The sequence below is a fragment of the Centruroides vittatus genome, unplaced genomic scaffold, assembly GCF_030686945.1.
Source record: "Centruroides vittatus isolate TY-2023 unplaced genomic scaffold, ASM3068694v2 contig_955, whole genome shotgun sequence".
Lineage (NCBI taxonomy): Eukaryota > Metazoa > Arthropoda > Arachnida > Scorpiones > Buthidae > Centruroides > Centruroides vittatus.
In genome coordinates this window covers 1,008,057-1,032,444 of record NW_027122634.1, presented here as the reverse complement: position 1 = coordinate 1,032,444, position 24,388 = coordinate 1,008,057, and the positions used below count along the sequence as shown (strand labels likewise).

The 24,388-nt window shown below is 30.2% G+C and overlaps 2 protein-coding genes across 4 annotated transcripts in view; one reads left to right on the top strand and one right to left on the bottom strand.

The window, feature by feature from the left end:
- The window catches only part of Cdk5 (Cyclin-dependent kinase 5), a 65,803-nt gene extending 46,862 nt beyond the window's left edge, over nucleotides 1–18,941 (bottom strand). The window contains exons 1-3 of the mRNA XM_067282438.1: nucleotides 18,803–18,941; nucleotides 3,654–3,742; nucleotides 1,766–1,833 (exon numbers count right to left, since the gene is read on the bottom strand). Coding sequence (XP_067138539.1) covers nucleotides 1,766–1,833; nucleotides 3,654–3,742; nucleotides 18,803–18,842 — 197 coding nt within the window. The 5' untranslated portion in view covers nucleotides 18,843–18,941. The remainder of the gene's footprint in view (nucleotides 1–1,765; nucleotides 1,834–3,653; nucleotides 3,743–18,802) is intronic.
- Nucleotides 18,942–19,775: 834 nt separating this feature from the next.
- Nucleotides 19,776–24,388, top strand: part of Bap60 (Brahma-associated protein 60) — a 29,876-nt gene continuing 25,263 nt past the window's right edge. For all 3 annotated transcript variants that reach the window (XM_067282451.1, XM_067282450.1, XM_067282449.1), the window contains exon 1: nucleotides 19,776–20,148. The gene's annotated coding sequence lies outside the window, so the exon portion shown is untranslated. The remainder of the gene's footprint in view (nucleotides 20,149–24,388) is intronic.

The window sequence follows — 24,388 nt, the reverse complement described above, 5'->3', positions numbered from 1 at the left end:
TAATTTAAAAATAGCAGAAACAATCTTTCAACAAGCTAAAATATCCACTCACATCAAGATCATTGAAAACTTGGTTCACAGAAGAAATATTATGTTTGTAAACTGAGAAACTAATAGTCTGAACTTAAATATTGGCTTTACGGTATGCTCCATCTATACAAATGGAAGGCAAATATCTTTGATGGAAAAGCTTAAGTACAATCATCTAAATATGGAAAAATCTTAATCTAGACAATCTTCAAAAACTGATATTTTCAATGAAACAGAATTTATTAGATAACTAAACACTAGAGTGGTTAAGCAATTAGTTTTCTTTTTTAAAATAAATTTCTTAATACCAGGATAATTTTTTTGCTTCATTTTTTCATGAAAATATCTAAACTCTTTTTAGATGTAATACTGATAAATTTTTGTATACATTTATTTTTTTTATTTTTAGCAAAATTAGTATTAGTATACTCTTAGGCTATCAGTAAAAATTTAAGATGCAAATTCTTAAAAATTCTAACTAGAATAAATTTTTGTCTTATATCTTAGTGTTAATTTTATGGAATGCATTAATAAGTGGACAGCATTATATTATTAAAGATTTTAAGTGTTTTCATTTTTAGCTTATTATAAAATTAATAATTTAAAATTTTTACAATATAAATATATTTAAAACATATTTAAAATATTTTTATAATTTTTATACATTACACTTTAAGATTTAAATTAATAACATTTCTTCTTAATTCTTTCAATGATTAACAATAAGAGCTTAAAGTAATTTTCTCATCTTGTTAAAAGTTACAATCCTATTTGAAAATACAGTGGAATCTGGTTAATATTATCAATTGGCTATTGTTATCATAAACAGTCATTAAAAAATCATTTACATAAACAGTCAGTCCCAAGACATTTTATATAAAATTAGTTAAAAATAATCCTCCTATTATAATCAAACTTCAGCTATTGTTATCAATTGTGATAATTATACTTGGGGCAAAGAAAATTCATAATAAGGTTAATGTTACCTTAGGTAGCCAAGATGGTGGCTCGTCTCTAATTCCAGCAAGGAAGCAGTGGGATGCACGTTCTAACCTAACCTAACCTATTCTAATAATTTGGTTGCTAATAATTATGGTAATTTATTAGAATAGGTTAGGTTAGGTTAGAACATGCATCCCACTGTTTCCTTGCTGGAATTAGAAACAAACTGCCATCTTGGCTACCTAAGGTAACATTAACCCATAATAAATAGATCTTTTCTTTAAAACTGACTTTTAACTAAAGCATACCTTTTATCATACATACTAAGCTGTAAGGACAAGACATTAATCCTCAGAAAATACACATATTGTAGATTTTTACTTACAGTGTATCTTTCAGGATGAATACTTTTGCAATTTCTGTAGTTTAATTTTGTAATCTGTTATGACAAAAACAGTTGTTTATAAGAAATATAGCACACATGAATGTGTAATGTTGTAATAAGTGTACAGTTTGTGATGAATATAAATTGTACACATTTATACTATAATTGTAATAAATTTAGTTCAATAAAATTTTTTATCCTCTGTTTAATGTTATCAGCTAGTTATTGTTATAAAGCTGCAAGTCCCAAATAATTATAATAAGCAGATTCCATTGTATTTCTATTAATACATTAAAAATTATTTTTATGACAAATATTATGTCATTGTACTTCATAAAAACTTACAGAATATAGATTTTTAAAATTAATAGTTAGATAAAATAATATTGGATAAAGTAAATTTTTTACCTCACAATATTCTTGTGTTTTAACTCCTTCAGCAAACATATTTCTCTTAATGCAGAACTTGGAACTCCCTGAACAGAATAATAAATATTTTTTATAAAACTATTTATTTTGCTTTGACTGCTAAGAATTTTTTCAGAAAAGCTTTAAAAATTATTAAAAGTATATAACATATTATAATAAGATTTTGAAGATCAATCAGAATGTAAAATAAATAAAATCATGTACAAAGTGAACATCTATTCCTCACTATTTACCATATTTACTTGTGTATAAGACAATCTCACATATAGGATAAGGTGCGACTTTAAAGATCAAAATAAAGAAAATTAAATTTATTAACACAATTCTAATTTTATTTTGTTTAATCACAAATAAAATATCAAATGCACGTAAATGCACACATTATCTCGCAAAAGTTATTGCCATTTAAACTTTAATAAGAAAAAATCTTGTAAAATCGACAACATAATTTGTTCACGTAAAGCTGGATAATCGGGAACCTTTTTTGCCAATCCTTAACAGTTAAATCCACTCTCTGTTGATTGCACTTATGAGTTTCTCCAAATTCTGATTTCTGAATAATCATCTGTTTTCACACGGGAATGGATTAAAATGTATATTGGGCTCCCATGTGATTTTGGAATTTCAATTTGTCATTCAATTCAAAAGCTTTGCTTTTCCTATTACTATTCGTCTTTACTCCTAACAACACACAAAAATGATTCAAACGACCCAGATAAAATACTTTTGTTTTTAGACACCAGAGGGTGAGCATTAGGTAAAAACTGCAAATACATGGTTCACTAAACTTATTGTAAAAACGCAAAGAATCCTTCATTTGCATGTATAGGATGACCTAGGTTTTTGAAGCAGTGAGAAATGAATAAAAACCTCATCTTATATGTGAGTAAATATGGTAAGTAGAAAATCAAAATGTATTTAGATCTGATTATTAAATATTTCACTCTTTTCAATCCTTTTTAATCAGTCAACATCAAAATTTATTTACCGTTACCTTTAGCAATTCATGTGGACTTTGATATATATATATATATATATAATATTATCTAAATAAACATTTATATTTATAAAACAATCTCTGAATAAATAATGTATCAAAAAACACTTGTAAAATGCTCTAATGGAACAAATATCTTTTTTAATTGTACAAAGCTTTTAGGTTATTTTTTGAATATACATCACCTACTATTTAAATAAATAATTCTACACAAATCATAAACAAAATATCTTTTTTTTTTTATTCTTTCCATCCTGTGGGCACTTAGCAAGCCCATTATGGGTTCAGCCAGGCTCACAATGGGGAAGCTGGGTAGTGAAAGACAGGGCCTGACATATCCAGTCAAACCACATCCCGAAAAATTCCTGGGGATTTTTCAACCCATCTGGATTCAATCCCAGGTCCCCCAGAGCAGTAGGCTGCCACCTTGACTGCTCAGTCATCCAGCCGTAAAACAGAATATCAAAAGAAAGTATATCAAATAATTCAAACCCTTACTAACCAGTGTAAATTTTAATGTAAAACCTTTCAAAAGGCCATTGCCAAGTTTTCATGTTTTAATCTGTATGGATTTGTATAAATTTGTATTTTAGTAAAAGTTTTGATTATTTAAATATAATTTTCTACTTTTAGAACAGTATAAGCATTTCTGAAGGAGATAAAATTGCCTAAAATAAAACTACTTTTAATTTTAAAAATTAAAAGTGTTTTCATTTTTTTATTGAAATATTATATATATATATATATATATATGTATTAGAAAAATGTATAAAATATCAACCAAAATTATACTTATGGAAAATTTTAAAATTTATAAAAATATAAAAAGTTATAATTTTAACCAGGTAAGAAAAAAAAATTGCTATTTACCTCATCATCATCATCTAGTCTAACTCTCTTCAATGCCACGATTTCTTGTGTTTCTCTATTTTTAGCTTTGAAGACGGTTCCATAAGTTCCTTAAAGAAAAAAAAAAACATTTTTTTAAAAAATACTATTAATGAAATTATTTTATTTGTAAACAAGAAATTTGTAACTGTTATTTATACTTCTTATTCAATATTTATTGTTTAAAAAGTAAACTATAACATAATTTTGGAAATCTATCTTTAAATTCCTTTAAGTTAATACTTAGACAATAGATTATTAATCATTAATTCATAAACATTTTGGAGAATTTTTCTCAAACTTCAGATAATAATTTTTATAAAAAGTTTTTGATTGAAATGTTTTGAACATTTCAATCAAAAACTTTGTCTGCTGTCATGATGATAGTTTGATGCATACATGCAAATTTTGACAAGTATATTGGTTTAAAGTGTATATTATTAAATTAACTTTGTTCTTGAATAATATATTGCTTTATTGTTATTATTATGCATTAAAACAAATTCTTTTTTGATTTGTATAATATGTTCTTTCAAAAATGTTTATAAATTGAAAATTCTCTCTATAAAAAAAGATATAGTTTGTTTTGTCTTAATAGTCATTAATTAGCTAATAACTGAAATTACTTTTATATCTTTTCATCTTTGAAAACTTTTTCTATAGATACATCAAAAGGAGACAGAAAATATTTTCTCAGAGCCGTGGTGTAAACAAAAGCATCTGTCATAGTCTGGAAGTAAAAGCTGAATGCATACTCCCAAACATATGCAACAACATATAGATTACAGGATTTGGATGCAGTCATAGACATATGGCATCTACCGTCTTGACCAAACACTCATTCTGCATTACATTCTAAATGGAAACAAACATACACAGAAATAATTATAATATATTTTGCATGCAGTTATTTCAGCAATGAGGACATTCAGAGATGGATGATATGGAGAGTCTGTTAGGAGGAAATGGCAGAAATTGAACAATGTAAAACCAGGGCAAAGTATCACATACAACAACCCAATGAGTGAAGATATTAGAATCAATATCACCAGAAAAGATAAAAATGAAGAATTTCACAGAATCCTGTAGAAAGTGTTGCTGAAAATGACAATGTTGATACCACTAGTACCATGAATGATGAAGAACATGCTTAATCACTCCCAGTACTAGTAATATCAGCCCACCACCAATGCTTCTGATGAAGACCCGGAAGTGGGTGGAAGAGAAATACCAGTACCAAATATGAGAGAATAAACAAATGAAGCTAGTATTGATGACTGAATCATCATCTGACTCTTCAGAAAATGGGTTGTCTGTCATTTCATTGGGAAGGTGACATCTGTGAATCCACAAAATAGGTACAGTACAATTTAAGTTATACAGAAACTACTTTTTCTTTCAGAAAATTAATATGGATTCTTGTAATAAAATATACTTACATTTGCCAAAAAAGTCACTATATTGCATTCAGAAGATGAATAATGTAATAAAGCAAAGTATTTGGCAGAGGTAAAAGGCAATGAAACTTTTTAAAAGCTGGATTTGATCAAATAAGTCCCTATAAATGTATTTCATTGGGCCATAAGCAAAAACAACATGGTGATCTAAGTAGCCTCTCTTCTAGGGGCTACTTTGATCACCAAGATGGACAGTTCTGTTGTTTATTTGAGCAAGGCTAAGGCCATTAGAAATATACAAGATATCCAATCCATGCAAATATAACAAAAAAAGGAGTATTTAGAAGTAGAATTTAGTAGGAAATGTCTAAACATCAGAAACTGTAATTCTCTTCTATTATCTTGGAGATTCATCTTGCAATCTAAAATACTGCACAGTACAAACTCAATTTAATATTTTTCAAGGAACCAATGAAAAACATGTTAAATTGCAAAATGCCTAAAATCCAAACATTCTTAAAAAACATCCCAGAACGTATAAATTCATGTGTATATGCATTCAGAATGAAGAAAAAACACATATTACCATTATAAATGCTTCCCTGAAAGCCTTTATTTCATAAGTTACAATATAATGTAAAACAATTAAACTTCTAGACATCTTTTACATGTCTATAATAAACTGTTAAGTTAGTTTTTGAAAGTAACATATTTGTTTCCTGTTGACGATTTAGTGTGTCTTTATTACTGCAGTTTCTAAGATTGAAACATAAAAAACAAACTTTTGTTAATATCATCTCCACAATTGTGGCAAACACACTAAAAAGCATTGACAGCATCACTGAATTGCAGAACTGGCAATCCATCATTCTCTACTTTTTCAACATCTACATGAGTTGTCATGATTTACTCCATTATTTTGTACGTCCTCAATTTCTTACAATTCACATGTATGTTATCTAAAAATATTGTATAATATGAAAGTGCAATTGCATTTTCACTAGTGGCAATTTTCCAATCTTCATCATCATCTTCAATGTCTTTATTGTTGACAACTAATTCAATGCCAGATACTGAGATTATGTGTTGAAAAATCCTACCTTCTTGAGTTTTCAATGATTTAAGCATCATAAAATTCCATGCATCTTGGAGAATACAAACAGTATTGAAGATATTTAATTTCAAGTTATCAGCAACAATGATCCACGCTAGTTCAATAAGTGTTACTAATTCCTTCACAATTCATTTTCTATATCATTGTTTGAAAGAATAGATATTGCCTAAATCCAAGGGCTGTAGTTCTCTTGTGCAATTTAGAGAGAAAAATTCCATTTATATGCTTTTCAATTGAGCAAAATTCAGATGTGCAGGACACTGATCAATGAACAGCAAAATTTCCCTGTTCTTGTGACTTATTTTTACATCAAGAACAAATAATTCTAGAATAATTCCAAGTTCACTTTTCATTCATGCTTTCCAGTTAAAAGTGTAATTTGTCAGCAATGCATGGATATTTTTGAAGCATCAGGTCTTCTTGTTCTTTCCTATGAACAAGAGCAGTCAGTAATTTCATCTTTCTTGCTTCTCTTACCACCATGACTCTTTTCATTGCAATGTGCAATGGTTTTGCTTGGAAGTATGTTGTAAAACAGTCTTGTTTCATCTCTATTAAGAATATCTTTTTTATTTTCATATCCTGCAATGAATCATAGCAAAACATTTTCCTTCCAATGTTAAACTGTTTCTGGAGAAACACTAATCATTTCTCCAGCTGTACAATTGATAATAATATTATGTCACAGTTTACACTTTGTGAGGATTATATTTCATATAAATTAATTATCCCCAAATTGTTCTTCAAGTGTAGGAAGTAATTTATTGTTTAAAATATCAATGTATGCTTCAGCATTTACTGTTCCATTATAGATGGACATTTTTCCTCTCATATATGACAAGCACCCCCATATTATCACAGATAATGCAAATTTCATACCCTTCCAGAGACATTCATTTTTAAATTTCATGTCACAGATGTGGCAGTGTAACATCCTGGATGCATGCTAATCATATTTCGTGTTTGGACTGACCTACAAATAGCCCTGACCTTAACCCAATTGAAAACCTACAGGGTATTTTGAAGAAAAAGAGTCAGAAAAGCTGCTGCTGTACTAAAAAGGAATTGAAAAATGAATTTAATAATACTGGTCTGAAATATCTCCTGAAATATGCCAACATTTAATTCAACAAACGCCACTACAGATCAAGGCTGTTTTGAAAGCAAAAGGAAGTCCAACCAGATTTTAGACAAGATGGTTTAATAATTAAATCTTTACTTAGGAAGATCTAATAACTGTCTTTGATTTGTTTTTGCTTTTCATTTTTTTGTAAGGAAACATGCAACAAGCAATGCATTAAAATATTGAAAAAATCTCTGTAGACATTATTGAATCATTGTGTATTATATTTTTTTTTTACTTGTTTTCACTTAGTGTATTTAGGCTTAAAAAAAATTGTGTGTTACATTTCAATTGGGGATGGTTTAATACTTTTGTCTTGGTGTTGTAGAATAGGAATATAGTTGGCCATTTATCAGGATGAGGATTGCACACTGTTAATCAAACCATTGCATCAAACATTCTTCCAGTTCCAAATATAAACTTGCTTTGATTTGTTTTCAGTTCTTCACACCAATTCTGCACTCTCTTGCTGTCTTTTCAATGCTATCCCTGCTTATTACTATACTATGTAGAGTTGTTACTTTAATGTTGAGTTTCTTTGCCAAGTTGACACAAGATCCAATATCATTGTTGACTTCATAGAGAATCTCTTTTAATTCCTTGAGAGATAAAGATTTTCTATTGATTTTTTTATATATGTTGCCATAATATCCAATATGGTTTCCAAGTACAGAAATAGCTGCCAAGGAGTAAAAACTTTAAAAAATGTTCTCTTACTATCATAAGGTAGTCAAATGAGCTCAATAATTCACTGAATTATTAAAACATTCCTGACCATCCGAATTATGAAATACATATTTAAAAAAAAAAAAACATTTGAGGTAAAACTTTATATCTGGAGATTAAGTTTTTGAAACATTAAACCCCAAAAATATGCAAAATTGAAAGATACTAAATGCAATTGCAATAACATTTGAAGGAACCAGTAAAAAATACATTAAATGTAAAAATATTTTAAATTGGAAAATGTTAAATCAAGTTTCTACTGTAGTCTGAAAATGTTTCTTGACTATTAAAGTTTTTGGTTACCCTTAATTTAGCTATACTTTTATATTTCATGACAAGTTTAAGATATGGTGCCAACTTTTAAAGAATTTCATGATATACAGTGTAACCCTGATTTATGAACACACTTCATTCCTGAAAACTTCATATAAATCAAAATATCATAAATAGGGATAAACTTTTCCATTATTTTTTATGGTCAAAATCTGCACTTCAACCCACCATAATCAAGTCATCCTACCCAAGTTTCCCAAATAACATTAAAAAAATAACTCTACAAAAAGATATCAATCATATAAACAATTCATTTTAATTACTAAACCTTTTAATAAACCCTATCAAAACAAAAGTATGTTTTTTAGCCTTGTAAGAAATCCTCTCAGTAATAAATTTTTTCTTAATAACCAGTGCCTGTGATCTCGGTATCATACTCGATAACAAACTTTCTTTTAACCTATATATAGAAAACCTAATCAAAAAGATATCCATCTGTTATGAAATGTTTCAGCAAAACTTTAAAAACATTTCAAATAAAAACACATTCTGTACTATTTTTTCACTAATATTCAATCTTTAATTGATTATCCATTACCCTTATGGGCTTTGGCTCCTGCATCTGCATTAAATAAACTTAATCTAGAGCTAAACAATATTTTTTTTTACCCTCAATAAATATGATATTTGCATCTGCCATCTACTAACTCATCTGATGTTGTCCAAATCCATCTCAGCCTTCCAATGTATATATTATTTCAATCGTATCTATACATACATCCCGTCCCAAAGGTCCCACCGCCACCCCTTGCTGTACCTGCGTGAGCGTACCAGCAAGTCCCTTAGACTTATAACACCATCTGCTATCTACTAGTCCTATGCACCATACACATAAGGTCACCTATGTAGATTTTTATTGGCATAGTATGGTCATGCCAACACCATGTATGCACCATATAAGTAGTTAGAAGTGCAGCAGGATGTTTATGGACACCACTGCTGGTACCATACCACGTGCCTTCCCCGAGCAGGAGGGGAACCCTTTTCCATTCTACTACCTGTAAATAACCTGTAAATAACCATTCCAACTACCTGTAAATAAAATATATATATATAAAAGCATAAAAACAATATAAATAAAAACTATATATAATAAAATACCACTTATATACTAATATAAAACCTTAAAATACCCCATATAACATATATAAACCCCGATAAAATATATATATATACATGTATCTATACATACAAATATTTTAACAGTCTTCTTCCTGCTCATCATACCGTTATTCATATTCTTACATTCAATAGCAGATTATCAACCTTTATTCATATGCCCTACTGCCGCCTCAATGTAACAATTAGATCTTTCTTCTACTGCTAACAAAAAACTGCTATCAAAATTGAAGACAAATGTTCCTTGACTTTTATAAATTTAAAACGATTGTAAAAAAATACTATACTCCAAATAATTTTTTAAAATATTTGTTTTATTATTCTCACATTTTTTTTTTTCACTTTGGTTTTACCACATATTGTTTTTTTAATTAATTGAGATTGTAATAGGGGTGGCAAATATTGTCCGTGAGACATCACCAAATTTAATGTAATAAATAAATAAATAAAATAGAGTGTATCTGAGAGACTTGGCAGCTACACAACGCCAGTAGTGTCTTTATCGCCGAAGCAATTGGCATTCAGAGAGTGATCAAGTTCAGCGCCCCAAAAGACAGGCCAACTGCCATTTTTACGGATAGCTGAGCAATGTTGCTGGCCAATGCCAACGTATCACTCACATCATTGGAGATCATCTTGGACTTAGCGGCAGCAGGCAGTACATTCCCAGTCCCACTGGAACTCATTTGGACCCCCGATCACTCGGGCATCCCGATCAATGAGGAAGCCGACAAGACCGCTAGTCATACCCAACTCACAGGCTCATGGAGACAGTCCTTAACGCCGAAAGAGATTCATCACCTCTATCGGGATAACCTAATTCACACCATCACGGAATCCTGGTCAGAATCCCACAGGCTTAAGGGGAGAGCCTATCTCCGCCCATTTGCACCCTGGCCATACCACCTTGCTTCTTCGCGAAGTGTGAAGCCACTGCTGGCCAGGCCGAGAACAAACACGGCCCCACTGAACTTCTTTTTGCACTCTTGGAACCTACTCCAATCGCCGGACTGCCAACACTGCGGTGCAGAGGAGACTACTGTCCACTTTTGGCTGGTATGCCCAGCGTTCGCAGTGGCTCGCAGGGACTTGAATCGCACCCTTTCACTAGACCTAAATCTGGTACATACTCTGGACCAACTACACTGGCTGAATGCAGGGATCAACCCTCACACCCACATCTCACTCTTGAAAAATACATACATAACACTAGATGTTTTGCCTAGTCACCAGGCGGTGCTCTTCGAAGGAAAAGCCGAGTTGCAGCTGCAACCTCCATAAACCCCATAAACAGAAGAAGAAGAATAAAATAGAGTAAAATAAAATCGTAAACAGTGATAGAATTTATGATATAGAGATGTGCTAAACTATACAACTAATACTAACAAATTAATACATAACATGAATGAAACAGTGAAAATGGAGCAAGAACTTATGAACTAGCCAATTGGAATATGTCAGAATTTCAATCTTGTAATATTCATGATTAGAATGTTTTATTCTTGTAAGTATTAATTAGCACTCATTATATCAAATATTTCATCTCATAAATAGAAAGGAAAGATAAAATAACACAGTTTGTTGTATCAAGTTCTTGTATAGAGTATTCATAAAATGGATTCCCACTGTATTATTATAACACATTCTTAACTCTCAATTTACACAGTACATTGGTTTCAAGTAAATAAACATAATGTAAATTGAGACTGACATTTATATAGTAAATGAATAAATATAGCCTATTCTAAACTTTTAGTTTTGATTAATCTATATAAAATAAAGAATTTAATTTTATCATTTATATATAATTTATGTGTATGGAGCAGTCTAAAGCTTTATTAACACAAAAACATATAATATAAAATTAATAAAAACAAAATTTTTTAAATCTGCAATTGTTGATAAAAAATTCTCTGCACTCAAAGCTAGAACTACTTAAAATCAGTAACACAAAAAACCTTTCACACTTTGTTTCTAGCGGTTTAATCACTAAGTACAAATGTTTTCGGCCGTTTTGATTGGCCTTCTTCAGGTACAATAAGGTCGGTTGAAACATCAGTTAGCAGATATTTAAATGACGTCACTGTTTATAAAGGTTTCTTCTTACTAGTGACTTCATTGTTTGTACTTAGTGATTAAACCGCTAGAAACAAAGTGTGAAAGGTTTTTTGTGTTACTGGTTGATAAAAAAACTTTTTTAAGTTAAAAAATCTTACATCACTTTTATTACTAACGTCTACAGTCCCAGTTTGTTTTTAAATTCATTTATCAATGTGAAGCCAAGATAAGTAAAAAATGGGGAATCTTATCTTTCTGAACACAAGTTAAAAACAGTTGCAATGCAACTGCAATGTTAAAATAGTATGCTTAGATCTAAACATTAATTTTATCAATGAAAATACTTAATTTTAAAATAAAATACTGAAAAATATTTTAAAATATTTGTTAATTTTCGTCCGATGGCGATAATTATGTTTAATTAATTTTCTGAAGACAAAGTCCTTTCCCGGAACATGGGACCACCATTTTTAAGTTCCAAACATTACACTTTTGGCGACTGACCTTTCCTTTTAGGCTACTGGCCGCCAAACAGTCCTTTAAAAACACAAACATATATCTAATTAAAAATATTAACATTTGTAAAGAAGCAGGAACTGGTAAAGTACGGACGTCTTCTATTCTCCATCATGCCTTCTTGCAGTTGGTTCGGCTTTTATCTACAACGAAACAGGCGCTGGTAAAATGTAGATGAAAAAAGCTACCCCCTGGCGACGATATTTTAAAATTATATTTGTTAATTTTCGTCTGATGGCGATAATTATGTTTAATTAATTTTCTGAAGACAAAGTGGTGGTCCCATGTTCCGGGAAAGACTTTATCTTCAGAAAATTAATTAAAATTTTAAAATATGTTAAACGAAAGCTTATTTCTATATATACATATATAATGCAAAATAAAATTTTTTCATATTTTTTCAATTATATTAAATTGAAATCATGTTATTGAAGTATGGTGTAAATTAAAGATTAAGTACATCTTATAACTTATAATAATTAATTAACTTGAAATTTGTTATAGATATTATATTATAGCTATCAAAATTTAATTTTAAAATCTTGTAAATGAGAAGTGAGTGACCTATATACATCACATTTGCAGTTTTTGTTTTTTAATAAAAACGTCTGAAAATTTTGTTTATGCTATCAAAAGAAACAAAAATATGTAAATTTATATATGATAATAGAAAAGTTTAGCTGATTACGTTGAAAATAATCTGTTTTATTGTTTCGAATTAGTGGTTTCAATCGAGATAAAAATAAAATTAAAAAATCTGCAAATTAAGTCTATTTACAAGAAAAAACAATGCAAAAATATGTTTTAAAGAAGAATTCTCTAGTAAAGCATATTTTGGTATAATTAAAACTTATAAACTGCAAGTAAATAAAAATAAAATAAATTATCTCATACTAAAAATTAGTAATAAAAAAAATTGAAAATATTCTTAAAAATTGCTCCAATGTTACAGGAAATACTGTAACATAAAAGACTTTTTTAAGGTAATGAAGAAAAATAAATTGCATAAAAATCTATATAATTCAATAAAAAACTAATTATCTAACATACTTCATACTTAATTTTAATGTTGCAAGTATTTTGTTAAACCAATAAAATAAATATCTATTTATTAGTAAAATAACAAATCATATATCAATAAATAATTATTATACTTTTAGTTCTTTTACCATAGAAAATTTTTGCTAATCGACATCCTGATGAAAGTACAGATTAATGGTTATATTCCTACTTTGCTGAAAGAAGAGGGATTACTTGGCTAAGTTCAAGGTCTATAAAGCTAATGTATCAAGATGCAAAAAAGGTTCCAAGTACATATGTATGTATGCATATAAAAAGCTGTAGCAGATTGAAAAATTATCAAAGAAATTGTTTAGCAGAAAAATGAAATTAGACTGTACAAATGTAAATAAAGTATTCTGGCAGGCCATCTGTGACTTTCATGGGAGAAAAAAGAATACTTCTCACTCAACAAAAAAGTGTTCCTTACTCATGATAAAGACATTATCAACAGATGGAAAGATTAATGATCTCTTAAACCCAGTAGAAGCTTCAGTGACTGACATGGGTAGAGCATGTTTTGGTATGGAGTCTTACCATGATAGACATCAGAAAGGCAATAAAATCACTTATATCTGGGAAGAAAAAGTGATAATGAAATCCAATCTATAATGTTAAAATCAAAAGCCTTGAATGCTGATGGCATGCATATCTTGGTTAACTTGTATATCTTGTCAGATAGCATTGGCTTCTAGAAAAACATCAAAGAAATGATAGACTGGGATTATAAACCTCACCTTAAAGAAAAAAAATGAGTGAATGCTTTAACCATTGAAAATCTCTGCTCAGTCTCTGTAGAAAGATCTATACTAACAAGTAAGTGCTTAAAAAGGAGATACAGATAGATAGTCAAGGCATCATTCTAATATGAGCAATGTGGTTTTTGATTTGTCAAAAGTAATACAAACAAAATCTTTATTCTCCAACAAGTGTTTTAGAAATCTTGGGAATATAAAAAAAAAAATGATGATCATATGCCTTTTCAAGATATGTGAAGCTTGCTTCACATATCTTCAGAAGGTATATGACATGATCCTTAGGGTGCATCCTACATGGCAGCATCCAGCGATCGTGAGCATGAATGTACTTCCAAGCAGAGCAAACAAACTGGTTCAAGCAAATGTGTGTGTCCGGAGTAACCGTGTTTAGCATGCAGCGACCACCAGATGACGCTTCTACATGTAGCGTCATCTTGTGTAGCCACCTGTTGTGTAGAAGTAGGAGAACGCACTGGTAACAGGTTTGAAGAGTTTGTTAATGATTCCTATATTAGTTAAGATCATGTTATGCTAGTCTGCAAATTGGATAAAGTTAACTGGCCAAGTCTTTGGTTAGAGAAAGAAACAATCCAATAATTTGAACTTTATCCATGTAGAGCATGTTTTATCCAGATCACAAGTAATCCAAAAATGTATGGATGAAACAAGAACAAAACTTAAAATTCAGACTTTACCTACCTTATTCTGGTTAAAACAAACAAAAAAAAATTTAATTTTACTGGAATTTGAAGTATAAGCAATATTCTTATTTCTTTCTTGATTCGTAAACCAAAAAAACTTTTGGTATAATATTCTATGCCAAATTTCAATTGTATGGAATAGCAGTGACTAAATTAACAATGCAAGTATTTGTAACAATATTTATTCATACTGTAGTTATACTTATAGTGTGAGTAAATAATGTTACAAATGTTAGACAACTGAAATTCAGCATAGAATATTGCACCAAAAATTTTTTGGTTTATGAATCATGAAAAAAGTAAGATGAAAAAATTTAGGTTTCATCTAGTTGGATAATCTGCAATAATTCCAATTCAGATTGGATGAAAAAAGAAAAAAATTTGTTTTTTAAATCTGCTAGAAATTCCTTCTCTAGGTAGAAAAAATGAAGCAAATGAAAAAATTTTGGCAATTATTTCACCAAAATAACACCAGATTTAGCTAAAAAGATGATATCTTTAAAGCTAAAAATTGTAGATATAGCTTTAAAGTAATAAAAAGAAATATTTTAATTTATAGATAGAATACTGATATATACAATAGATGTTAAATGGCATATGTCAGGGGTTAATTACAGAAATAAATACAATTAAAAAAGAATAAAAAAATCTGGTGAAGTTTTTAACATTTTTACATTTTTTGTAGCACTTAGCCTCAAATAAAGATAGTGTCACAGCATGTTTTTACATGATCTTGTGTGTTTGAAAAAACTTTTAAGACAGTTTTTGCTTGTCTTCAATTCATATATTTTGAACTAACTGGAGAGATAAATCACAAAAAAATCACACCTTTAAACTACAGCAATGAATTTGATAAAATAAGAATGTTTTCGATCAGTTTCATTGACCACTTTCAGTTACAATACAATTGTAACTGAAAGTAGTTTTTGTATAAAATATTTTGTCTTCAATTCTATTTATTAATATAATGCAGCGCTGAAAGATTGACAAGTGTTTTTTAAGTTTATCAAATGCGTGGAAAAAATCACCAGATTCAAAAATTGTCACCAATTGCCAACTGGCTCAAAATCTGGTGATAAATTGTTAGACCTGGTAACATTGCCGTTCCCACTATCCACATAGTGGCTAGAAAACAAAATGTCCATGTTTATAAAAATGCAGCATCTATATTCAACTCTACATTTGACATTATTTGGATGAAGCCTGAATTTTAAATTCTGTTCTTGCTTCATCCATCTATTTATTTTTGGATAATGTCAGCTTTATACACCTGTGACATGGATAAAAATGTGCTTATATAGATAAAGTTTGAAATAAATACATTGTTATTTGTTTAAGCAGGTAACAATGTATTCAAGCTTTATCCAATTCACAAGCTTTAGCCATAACAATTATGTTAGTCAAACATTAATTTTTATAATATAAATAAAAGACCATATTATTAATACAATATGGTATTAATCAACCAATTAACAAATTCAGTAAACTCATCATCTACTTATATGAAAGCAATAAGTAATTTCCAATTTTATTTCTATTGAGCTTGACAATTTTTATAGATCAGTTATTCAACTTTAGTTTTAAACTCTATTTTGATTTTATTGAATAAAAATTGAATTCACTTGAAGATTCTTCATGTAATTTTTCACGAATTATTCAAATTATATCTATTTATATATGTAATCAATCAAATAATACCTATGTAAATGATAGTTTATATCAGTGATACTCAAACTTTTCCGATCCACCGCCCCCTTTATTCCATAAAGTTATTCCCAACGCCCCCTAACTCATTTTCTCTTGTGTGAGAAAGGATTGGAAATATTCTTAGGAAAACTTTTCTATGAATCTCACACTTTGTGCCCTTACCGTACATTGTTCTCAACATCTGGAAACCATTAAACGTAATGTTTCCTCTTATTCGTTTAACAGAGGAAAGGGAACGGCTGTCAGTGATCCCAACTTTTGCCTTTGGTCACCGTTCAGTACCCTGCTTCCAGCGCCCCCTAGATTTACTCACTGCCCACAAGGGGGCATTATCGCCCACTTTGAGAAACGCTGGTTTATATCATGCTAAATATATTTAAATTATTTGTCAAACTTTATTGACTAAAATTGCAATTCTTATCTAGTTTGTTTATTCCATTAACTCAACCAAGTAATATTTGAAACAAAACTAAATGCATTCTTATGTGGATGAATTATGTGAAAATAAAACCTCTTAAATATTAATAATCTAAAATTATTTAAAAATAACTGATATAAATAATTTATGGGGATACTGTAGATTACCACCTATGGAATTTCAAGTCTTTGGGTGTATATCTGAACTCAGGAGACCGAGACGAGTTCAACGATACCCTACTTTTAGACTGGAGACAAAAAATAATAAAGTTATCATACTTTTTTCCAGCGATCGCGCGATGATAGGGAGTTGCGTCGCTCTCTCCACTAAGTAGGCCTCGCTATCACAATCGGGAGTCACGTTGCTTGCCGTTAAAGTTGCCTTTAGTAGACGTTTCCCCCCCTTTTTTACTTTGTTCAAGAACTACCGTAAATCAATAACTACTGACGTTTAGCACATGGCGGCCTGCCAGTGGCTCCCCTCCAGGAGGTCAGTCGGGAGCACGAACAGTGAGAATGGCCGCCATGTTTGCTGCCATAAGTAACATTAACCGAAATGGCAATCACGCGATGATCGGAAGTCGCATTGCTCTCTCCACTCTCGTATCGCATGTTTAACCCTACTGGAGATGACCGTAGTCTGATGTCGTGGTTTGCAGACTTTACCGCAAGATGGCAGTACTAGCAACTATGGTGCCATCTTCATGAGAGCATTAAAAAAGTATGGTAACTTAAAAAGTATGATAACTTTTTTATTATTCGTCTCCGGTCCAAAAATAGGGTACCGTTGAACTCGTCTCGGTCCCGAGTTCAAATATATAATCAGTCATGAAATTCCATAGGTGATAATCTATAGTACACCCTAATTTATTGATAAAACATTAATATGATTTATTTACATTTTATAAGAATACTTCATAAAGGCTCCTGCTTTAATATGAAATTGGAATTAAAATGTGACAAATATTACTTTGTGCAAATAACACTAGCACAAAGGAATATAAATAATAACATATAATTTTAATTTCTATTATAATTTAAAATAAGAATTTACATAATTTTCATTTGCTTACTTTAATCTAAATTTAAAACTCCAAAAACTGAATGTAATTATAAATATTAATTCCGAAAAGGATTTACTGGATTTTTTTATTGAATTTTTTGGTTTTTTGGGAGTTAATATTTATTTTAATCTATTTTAAGATATAACCTAATTATTATATAAATACAAAATAGAAAATTCTTTGTTACTGCAGTTGTTGTTTTTTCAACAAAGATTTTTGATTTGATGAAACACCTATATTGCCCTTGAATTTGCAAAAATACTAATTGTTAAGATTAGCAAATTTAGATATGAAATCAAATGTCATATCACAAAACAAGTTTAATACAATGAAGAACACAAAAAAAAAATCACTCAAAATTTCTTTCTTTTTTTATATACAAGGAAGAAATTTTAGTACAAATAATATCAAATACAGATTAACAAAACAATTTAAGTTTTGACAGCAAGAATGATCGTATTAATACTTTGAATTAAATAATTATTGGGATTATTTAGAAACTATTTAAAGAATAAAGATCAAATGAGAATCCAATTATAAGAAATGGATGTTTCAAAGAATGTTGTAACTATATATTGTATTGCATAAATAATAATCCAGTACAAATCTAATAAAAATAACAACAATCACACAAGTTATAAGTTAATGTAATAATTAATATATATATATATATATATATATATATTTATTTATAATATATAAATATATATATATATTTATAGTTATTAAATCAATAATATCATTTATTGATCATTTAATAATCCAAAAAGTGATGCTAAATGTCAATCAAAAATTTCTATTATTTATTCCAATAAATTCATTCATTTATTATAATTTACTGTTCCAGTTTTGAAAGAAATTTTGATATAATTCAATATTTGCTTAATCAAAACCCCTAATTGCTTTATACATAAACATTCTCAGCATCTCTAATTCAAATGTTTATATTATGATATGGGTCAAATGATGTTTTCCAAAGATCATATGTCTTTGATAGTTATTTATCAAAAAAACTTTCTACGTCAATCTAAACATTTACCTTCTCCAATTTTTTCTAACTTTTCATATTTCTGCATCATATATGCCGTAATTAATACATCAATACTAATTGAACTTCTCTGTCCACTCTACGCTTCCATTGCCATCAATTCTTAGCTTCTGAATGCTGCCAATAGGGGGAGATGACCCTTTGATATTTAAAAAATAAATATTAAAAATATTAACGTTAATATTCTTTTAAATTTTATTTCGGATTAAGAGTGGAAACTTTCGAGTTAATAAATATCAATGATTTTCTTCCTAGCAATGATCTAAAATACCGAAGCTTCTTGCTTCAAGAATGATTTATTTTACGAAAATTTATTAGTTATGGTTTGTATCTATTATTATAGTGGCTTTTCTTATCACTCTGGGCTCGTATTTTTATGCAGCGAAAATGTAACGAAGAAATAAAATTACAATCGCATTTAACATTTACTGTTTAATTTAAGTTTACAAAGCATTCATTGATAACACTTAAATATAGACGACCGGATGGCCGAACGGTCAGGGTGTCGGCCGAGCAATCAGGGTGCCGGCCGAGCGGTCAGGGTGCCAGCCTACCACTCTGGGGGACCCGGAATCGAATCCGGACGGCTCAAAAAATCCACAAGAATTTTTCGGGGATAATCTTTTCGGGGATGGTCCGACCGGATATGTTGACATCTGGCCGAACTCAAAATGGGCTGCTTAAAGAGGCCCTCTTAGTGCCCACAAGACGGAAAGATATAAAAAAAAACCCTTAAATATAAATGAGACAAACGGCTTTCTTTACAAAAAAGCAAAAAAAAAAAGTAATAATAATAATTACAAAATTGATTATTAGTTTTGATATTTTATTATTTTAAACAAATAAAATTTATATACAATATATATATTATCTCCTCAGAAAATGATTTTAATATTTTATATTAAACTAAAATTTAAAATGAATTTTCATCACTATCCTCGTCGGTCGAAAGAGGGAAAGAGGGCGCTGAAGACTTAACAAACAAAAAAAATGGTCCGGCGTCATAAAAGGTTTGGCTCCATATTTATATTTTAAATTTTTTTATATTATTTTCAAGTTACCGACGTAAACTGAATACATACGCCGGACGAAGAGATACTTTATCCATCAACAATAAGAGTTTGGGATCTGTCTCTTTTGTTTACGAGTTTTAATTGGAAACATCATGTACTGACGTCAAGAGTCCATCTTTGTACCTACAAAAACCACTTTAAGTCCTTAATGCCTTCGTTTATGCCTTTTCATTTTTTTTAGAAGAATAGCTTGATCAAGAATATCTTCCAATTAAAAACTATCATCTATAATCCTTCTTCAGTTCATTAATTAAAGGTTTTCAGGTATGTTTAACATATTTTTTTTTTGCTTTGAAGATTAAATATGTTGTAGGGAAAGAATGTATCGATATTGTAGATGTTATAGAAATATAAAATGTAAATAAGTAATATATTTGAATAAATTAAAATCAGATGCATCATAAAACAATTACTAAATAACTATTTTAAATTTCATAGTAAATGAGTTTATGAAGTACACTAATTTGTTAATAAATCTTAGTTTATTTAGTGATATTTGAAAATGTATTAGGCTGTTTCTTTTTCAACCTCCGATGGTTCATAAAACAAAGACAAGTGTAAATAACAAACTGAATTTATTACCAAAAGTTAGGTACACATGGGGTTACTTTTCGACATAATCATTGTGAAGATCGAGGCATTTGTCTGTCTGTGGACGAGCTTTGAAATCCCCTCTTCGTAGAATGTTGCCGCCAATGACTTGAGACAGGCCCTAACATTGTTTTGAAGATCATCATTAGTCTTGAACCTCTGCCCTCCTAGCCACGTTTTCAGTTCAGGAAAGAGATGGAAGTCTTCACACCAGTGGTGTAGCTAGGGGGGTGTGGTAGGTGCAGTCTGCACTGGGCCCCTGGAAAACGATAGGCCCATGGGGGCCCCAAAATCACAAAAGAAAGACCTGAAAAATTTTTTCGGGCCCACAAATCTGGTTCCGCACCAGGCCTGGAGAATCCTAGCTACGCCACTGCTTTACACATTAAAAAGTTCCAAGCAGGGTGGAAGTCTTCACCATCTTTAAACACCCAGCATATAGCCCCGATTTTCACCTCTTTCCTGAACTAAAAATGTGGCTAGGAGGGCAGAGGTTTTGACTAATGACGATCTTCAAAATGATGTTAGGGTTCGTCTCGAGTCATTGGCGGCAACATTCTACAAAGAGGGGATTTCAAAGCTCGTCCACAGACAGACAAATTCCTCGATCTTCACAATGATTATGTCGAAAAGTAACCATGTTTCTACCTGACTTTTAGTAATAAATTCATTTTGTTATTTACACTTGTCTTTGTTTTATGGACTGTCGGAGGTTGAAAAAGAAACAGCTCTCGTATATACTGTATTGTAAGTATTAAAATATTCATATTTATATTTATAGCAATAATATATATAAATTTGAATAAGTTGCTTTTTTATGTTTTTTACAAGAAATGTTACCAGTTAAATCTCCTTTAATATTAGTTATGGAATCATAGAGTCATTATATATAAGCAAATCCTAAAGTAATTATAAATCCATTAATGTTTCTTTAACAGCAACATATCCTACAGTACAGTGCAAATGAGTTGATATTGAAGCAGATTGGTTTCCTTCAACATCAAAGCAAATTTGCTTGCAACTGAACAAGCAATTGTAGATCACCTGATGGACTCAAGGTCTTTTTGACAGAATGTAGGTGGTCTGTTCAATAAAGAGCATATTCAACTCATTGGATATTTTCATTCAGTGACTAACAATGCCATGTGCAATTGATGATCAATCTGTGGCAATTATCATCAATAGTACAAGCTATGTGATAAAAAAAAAAAACTAGTTTTTGTCTCTCTGTTGAAGGAACCATATCAACTTATTTGCATAAGAGTTAAGAGTTCTGCTTATTCTGTCCAGTTAAGGTGGTGCATATAAGTGGCAAAATTAAGATTATATTAACAAGGGGGTATCAATATTAGACTTAACCAATTATAAATGCAAGTCAATTATTGAAATCAAAAGAAACAATTGTTGAGACTCATTGAAAAAATCATTTCTAAAGGGGATCACACATGTTAAGGAATAATTGTGCAGGCCTGGTCTTGAGGAAATTCGGAATTTCCTATCGCCCACACACGAGCAGGAAAATCTGTTAGTCAGTCAGCCATGGCATCTGATGACGACATACTGGCTGTTCTTGGATGTTTATTGGTAACAAACTGTATTAAAAATCGCAGGAAAAAACATGCGTAGAAGTCTATGTGTAAAGAGTAGTAGTAGTGGTTTGGGTAGCACTGATCACAAAATTAATTTTTCAGAAGAAATCTTGGGCTATAGATTCTGTTAAAAAGCATCAATTACCAGCGAAAGATCAATGGCAAGCCGATTTTACTACCAAAAAAATTCATGGGTTAAATTTTATAGATGAAAAATCATTGGATATAACTGGCTGGATTGAACATAAGGTTTAAAATTTTTATACCTGTACTAGCATAACATAGTTGTGTGAAGCAAAACATATTGAATAATAAAATGCTTAAATGTGGAAAGAAATTTATAATTTTATCCACTGCTGTAACTTGCTTTTCTTTTCCTGTGCAAGATTTTATTTTTTGCTCTCTTTTCTTGAAAATAAAATAAAACAAATACAATTGAAATGGTACTGAAAAATTTGATTGAAATTGCAAATAAAGCTTGTGAAAGCACATACTAACATAAAGTCTCCTTTTTTTTTTAAACTCTTTGTTTTTAACCTTCATGTAGACTGGGAGACCTAAAGGCAGTCATGGCTGATATATGATAAAAATAATACAGTAAGTTGAAGTTTAAGGGGTAAAAATATCCTAACTTCAAGTTAATGAATTTAATATTAATTTTCCCAAATTTTTTGTGGCTGTAAATTTCTCATTATCAAGTCATTTCTCAAGAATCTGTTCACAGTACGATTAAAAATTTGTATTAAGTTTATAGCAATTTTAAGTGTATTGTCAAGCTGCCTTTTCATGTCCCAATCAGAATGCTGTTAATATGTTGTTTCAGTGAAGGGAAATCTATGCAAGGTTATGATGGCATGATAATGTTTTCACCATGGTGCCTTAGTCACACAGAATATAAGAGATGAAAATCATGGACCTATCAAAGAGTGGAGGGTATACGGAAAAATAGGTTTGGATTAAAAGTATTGGCAATTTTGATTTAATGAGACTATTATGGTCTATATGGAAAACCCTACACACTGTGCTCAGGACCTGTGGACAGCTTTGAGTTAATGCAATTTGACATAATGAGGTTTTACTATAATAATAAAAAATAGATGTAGATTTATTTTAAACTAGCAATGAGTTAAGTATGAATGTAATACAGAGCGGTTATAATTAAAGAGTAGGTATTTATAGATCTGTATAGAAAAAACTAATGGACCAAATGTGACCAAATTTGGTATGCATACTTTCTTGATCATGAAATTTCAATTTCATTAATAAAAAGTGTAGTTTCAGAATTTTCCGGTGGGAAATTTGGTGCTAATGTTACTGCAATTTGCATATTAGATACATTGATAAACAAGTCTCTTCAAATATCTCCATAACAAAATACCAAAGGAGTTATAAATCTGGTGATATAGTCGTTGTACTGTTGGAAATAATTGGTTCACTCTTTCTATTATGAAGTACTGATGGAATAACTGTTGCACATTGATGCTCCATCTTGCATAAAGGTATCCAAACAATTTCATTGCTGAAGTGCAAGGATGACAGAATTTTGAAGTGTTGCCATATCTATTGACAGAACATGTCACTGGCTCGGATGCAGTGTTTTCTTAAAAAAAAAGAAAATATGGTCCAGTGATGAAGGAATGTTATGAACCTCTACAATACTGTGATTTTCAGTTGATGCAAGTGAGTTTGTTGACAAATGTGGCTTTTCTCCAAGTTAAACACAGCAGTTGCAAGTGTTTGCCACATCTAGTAAAAATAGGATTCATCAATTCATAGAGTTTACCAGGGTCATGAATCTGATAAACAAAGCTGGAATTATTAAGATGAAAAATCTTAATGTTAGTGTTCTTCATAAATGTGTTTGCTGGAAATGCAAGAATGGTGTTGAGATTTTCATATTAAGTTATGAATGACATGGCAAATGATTTCTACTGAGCATAATTAGCAGAAAACAATTCATGATATTCTGAGAGAATAGAACTGCAATATACACCACAAAATTTTCCATACTAGGATAGGGAATGCCCAATCACAGTGATATCAGACATGCACTACGACTGAAAATTTTGGATGTAAACTTTTCATTTGAGAAATTAAAAGCCCATGATCAAGAAAGTATGCACAGCAAATTTGGTCCAATAGTTCTTTCTATACAGAGGTCTAAACACCTTGTTTAATTATAATCATCCTGTATTTAAATGCTGTTTATTCATTTTTCTGTGCTTGGATCTGGAACTTTCTACTTACTGTCAAAAACTATTCTGCATGCCATTGTGACTGTAGGGTTGGCACCACGTCAGGATGACACCAGTATGTCGGAGTCG